At 44.9% G+C, this 5,107-nt stretch overlaps 1 protein-coding gene across 2 annotated transcripts in view; it reads right to left on the reverse strand.

The window, feature by feature from the left end:
• The window catches only part of MDM2 (MDM2 proto-oncogene, E3 ubiquitin protein ligase), a 25,094-nt gene extending 23,507 nt beyond the window's left edge, over nucleotides 1–1,587 (reverse strand). The window contains exons 1-2 of one of the 2 annotated variants that reach the window (XM_012720533.1): nucleotides 1,256–1,586; nucleotides 473–557 (exon numbers count right to left, since the gene is read on the reverse strand). In XM_012720533.1, the coding sequence (XP_012575987.1) occupies nucleotides 473–553 (81 nt within the window). In that variant the 5' untranslated portion in view covers nucleotides 554–557; nucleotides 1,256–1,586. Of the gene's footprint in view, nucleotides 1–472; nucleotides 558–1,255 lie in introns of both variants that reach the window. The other variant, XM_012720532.1, reaches the window with a different exon arrangement.
• Between the last annotated feature and the right edge of the window lie 3,520 nt (nucleotides 1,588–5,107).

Consider the following 5,107-nt stretch of genomic DNA (forward strand, 5'->3'; position numbering starts at 1 on the left):
GGACATGGTGATGGGAAACCCGCGAGGATTACAATTGAGATGGAAAAAAAATGTACAAAATGATGTAAAAATAAACTGCTATAAAATAAAAAAATGTACACACACAAAAAAGAAATTTTCAGTTTTTACTTTTGTACATTTCCAGTATCTTATAACAAGCATGAATTATTTTAGACTTTCAGAAATCACTTCAAAAGTTAAATACCAACAGGTCAAAATGTGTGCGTGGCAGAAGGGGAATCAATCCTATAATAACCATAGCTTCATTATTCATGTTTAAGAATTCAATGAAACTCACTTTTACATTCAATGCATTAAAGAACTAAGAAAATAACCGACCCTCACAGCTAACTTTCACTCCATGCTTGAATGGCAGAATTTAAACGAGAGACATTAAATTTTCAACTAAAAAGCCAAGTTATAATTGGGATACTTTATTTGCAAAAGTAACACTTCAGACAAAAATACCAACCAGGGTCTCTTGTTCCGAAGCTGGAATCTGTGAGGTGCTTACAGCACCATCAGTTGATACAGACATGTTGGTATTGCACATCTGCCTAAAGAAGAGGGGGGGGAGAAAAACACGACAAAAACTTGAGACATCTGTGAAAAAGCCTTTAGACATCTGTGAAAAAGACAAAGTCCGATAGAAAGGAGGTAAGTAATGCCTTTATTAAAAGCAAAAGCAAAAGCAATAGCAAGGGGCTCCTTACCTGGGTCAGGACAGGGCGCGCGCCGCCGGCTGCGATCACAAGCATCTGTCCTTAACGCCCGAGTGTGCAGCCGGCCAAACGCACGGTTTAAATAGCCCCAGCTGGAGACAAGTCAGGGCTTAGCTCCTTTCACTACCGAGTCGGAACGTGTCCGAACTTGACCAGCGCCAACAACGCTGAGTCAACCTTCCCACCCAACCAGCCCACTCATGCCCGGGCTCGGCGCGGGGCTCAGGTTGGCTACGCCTCACGCACCTGTCCACGCCCGGACCCCAGTCGGAGGCGGGCGGCGCCCCCCGCCCCCGTGACCTTTACCCCGGGCGGAGTCCCCCACAGACCCTCCACCAGATCGCAGCTGCAAACTCCGCCCCCCTCCCGGGTGGGGACAGCCTCGCCTACTAACAACAAGACCTCCGCGCCCCACGCGCCCGGCGCCCCCTACCACAAATTGCACAAAGGCTGTGCGCGGGCCGGAGGCTGGGGGTGGAACACCCAAGTCGTTCGGCAAACCCAGAACCGACCACGCGCTTCCAGGCCCATACCTCCTTCTCACCAAGCGCAGTCTTCCGCGCCCGGAGTGGGGGGCTCCCCCGAGGCTCCCCAGTTCCTTTTACGGGACGCGCGGAAGCCCGACGCCATGAACCTTGGCAACCATTTCACTCGCGGGGCCCAGGCCAGTAGGGCGCTCGAACGCACTAGGTCCTGAGAAGGAGGTTCCTGCGGCGAAAGCGGCAGGACCTCGGTCAGAGGGGTTAGGGGGACCCCTCAGACTCGACTTCTAGCTCCATCTTCCTTGTAGTCTCACAGGCCACGCAGGCCCCGGAAAAGGCCGAGTTGGCCGGCTTGCCCCCGATGCGCGCCCCCTACCGCCCGAAAGGAGCGCGCCGGAAGCCGCGGCTCATCCGGGCCTTTGTGCGCGCACGCGCCAGGCACCGCCGCCTCGGCCAATTGGGGTGGGAGCTTGGCCCCGCCTCCTCCGCTGAGGGGCGGGGGGAGCTGGGCGCGCGGCCGCGTCCCCGCGTCCCCGCGGCCTCCGCGTTGGGGGGAGGTTCCTGCGCGCTCCAAGGGCAGCGGCTCCCGCGCGTCGCCCCGGTGAGGCTCGGCCCTGCCCGCCACCACTCTCTTGAGTGCGGGACGCTTGGGACTTCTTTTGGTGGAAGTCCTGCATGTCCTGTTGTGCTATTTTTAAGTTTCATGTGTCTGCACCTCCTGACCGCTTTGGAAACGGCTGGCAAATGCGTAGGTTAGACCCGCTACCAAATAAACCAAAATGAGCAGCTGTGTGATATATTAAGCCCACACCACCAGCCGCTGGAGTTACACTAAAATGAATTCACTCAAAACTTGTTTTATTAAAGTGTGTTAAAATAGCACAATGTAGGATTGCATACACATGTTCTAATTGGAGAAGTCAAGAGTGTCATGGGTACTGTTGGGGATATTTGAAGCGGTTACTTTTCCACTATATGCTCTTTTTTTAATGTTTGAATTTGTATAATGTAATCCTATTAAGAATATGTAATTTTGGGGGGAGGGAAGTGCACGGGACTATGGTGATGGCGCACGGGTGACTCGGTGATGGGAAACCCGCGGGGATTACAATAGAGATGGCAAAAAAAATGTACAAAATGATGTAAAAATAAATTGTTATATTAATTTAAAAAGGAATATGTAATTTTTTTAAGATTTGTTTATGCATACAGAACTGTACAGGTCAGAGGTGCAGAACCGTGAGAGAATTCACCAGAGACAGGGCAGGAGCAGAACAGACAGATTTCACGCTGGAGACAGGAGAGGTCTGCCACTCCCTGTGGGTCACCTCCCTGGCCAGGCTCTGAACTGATGCCGCATTGTCTGTCGGTAGCTTCGTAGTGCTGCGCTTTTTAACCTGTTGCACCACCAGGGACGGTCCAAGAGTAGGTATTTTCTATTTTCTGTATTAGTCACGCGGAACTGAAGACTCGTCTCCTGGCCCCTGTCTATACATAGAGCAGAAGGGAAAGCGCATAGTAGAAGGGAGGTAAATGGGGTAAAAGGAATCAGTACTACACATGACACTCTTGATTTCTCCAAGTGATGACTTCAGTGGTAAATTTATGCAGCATGTGCAGGTGTTGACGTTTATATATGCACACCTAAGACATGTGACAATGCAATGTTAATAGAAAAATTTTAAATTACAACTTTTCCATTTATGCCAAATATAGATATTCAACATTTGTAAGTATATTTATCAAGTTAGGCTATTCTTATAAAAATTTAAAATTTTAAAGATTGCTTACCAGAAACTTTTTAAAATTAAATTATACAAATGAACAAGCTATATGTTTTAAGCGTTCAAAAACACTTGCTCATTGACTATCCTGGCAGTTCACTTCACAACGGGCTTCAAAGAGAATCAGACATATTGTGTGCCTTGAAGGACGAAAACAATTAACTCCCTTTGCTTGCAGAGACCTAAAACAAAGGCAGATGTGAAGGGGAAAAGATGATAGGATTTAGAGTGTGAGGGGAAAAGATGGACCAATGAACAATTCTGTCTTTCAGTGACTTGGTAGGAAAAGACTTATCATGTGTACCAACTACTGCCTGAGGCTCCAAGAAGTAAACAAGATTGCTATGAATCTCTCCAGGACTGTAAATTTCCATTCAACAAGAATGATGATCCTGTTGACAAGAAATCTGGAGGAACTGAAAATGTGGTTGTTGAACTTGTGAGTATGCACCAGAGAACAAAAAGCTCAGTGACAGAAAATAACTGAAGCCCAGGCTGGAGATTGATCTTTTGAGGGGATGATTGGCTCAACATTTTAAAACTAGTGAGTTCTGCAATGGAGAAGAGTGTGAACTAGAATAAGGTAGCAGGGTTAGACACAACAAAAAATCAGAGAAATGACCAGAAAGCCAACACAGGGCCACATAAAAACTAAAAGTGTCAGGAAATACTGCAAAAGTTTAACAAAATGACAAAATACACTGGGTTGATCTGCACATTCTAAAAACAGCTCATATTTTCCATGAAGTAAAAACTACTGCCCTTGTTTTCTGCAGTCCACAGTTAGCCCATGACACTCTGCCCTTGTGCTTCTGGGGACAACCTTCTGCTAAGTTATTGTTGACATCCTCCTCTTGTTCCAAGAAATGGAGATACTTTGAATATCTTTATAATCTTTGGGACTTAAACTCTGCAAACCTTTCCAGGTTCCAGGATCAATTCAGACTTGTATTTATTAATGACAACAGAGTAATCTTTAAAGAAAATGATAAAAACTAAGGTATACCTAAAAACTGTACAGTATGCTGAAAGTTTCACAATGTTTCTCACATTACAGAAACAGTTCAAATTCCAAGTATCATTCCAAATGAATGTTATTTAAAAAGACACGATTTCAGCAAATGGTGAATATACTAATATACTATACAGCTTTTCTATTTTGAGAATTCATCAACTGGCCTTGTCTTTATTTTCAAACGTTTAAAATATTCAGGAATATTCACAGAATAATCAATATCCATTGTAACTACTGCCTAGAATTCACATTTCCCATTTCTGCTTTATATGTATTTTTTATCGAAACATTTGAAAAAAATTTAAATTCCCCTGTTCTCATACCTCCCTCCCTCTCGTGATCCACTGCATTCATGTTTTCATACATTGATTATAAACTTAGGGGTCCATAACTAGTAAGTAAAGTGGGCTGCATATATAGCTGAGGAATTGTTGAACCATATAGCAAGTTTCAATATCTAACAGAGAAAGCACTCCTCTCTTTCAATATTTTTTTGGTGTCATATTCAAATAAGTTTCGTTCATAAAATGAATTCTGTGGCCCTCCCTGGTGGCGCAGCGGGTTAAAGCACAGCACTGAGAATCTAAAGCCGGTTCCGCATGAGTTCGATTCCCGCCTGCCCCGGAGGTGACCACATGGCGTGGCAGACCTCTCCTGACCCGCCCGCTGCTCCCCTCAGCAGTGTACTTCATCGATCTGCCTGTTCTGCTCCCCACTCTGTCTCTGGTGAAGCCTCTCGCCGCCCCTGAGCTTCTGGCCTGTACCCCAGTTCTGTATGCACAAATAAATAAATCTTTAAAAAAAAAAATGAATTCTGTTAGGATTTTGATTCCAGCTGCATTGGGCTAATAGGTTACTCTGACATCTTTTCAGTCTCAATTCTTCTCAGACACAAAAGTGACAGGTAGCTACATTTTTTTTTCCAGGTCTCCCTTTACTCTTCTAATTATGTTTTGTCATTTTTTACTTAGAATTTCTGTACCTATGTATAGTTTGGGTTCCCCCCCCAGGGTTATTTATAGTTTTATTGTGGGTATAAATTACATCTTTTTCCTATTTTATTTCTACTTCATTATTCCTTACATAGTCAATTACCAGTTTTTG

Source organism: Condylura cristata, unplaced genomic scaffold (genome assembly GCF_000260355.1).
Source record: "Condylura cristata isolate star-nosed mole 26May11 unplaced genomic scaffold, ConCri1.0 scaffold00004, whole genome shotgun sequence".
In the NCBI taxonomy this organism is placed as follows: domain Eukaryota; kingdom Metazoa; phylum Chordata; class Mammalia; order Eulipotyphla; family Talpidae; genus Condylura; species Condylura cristata.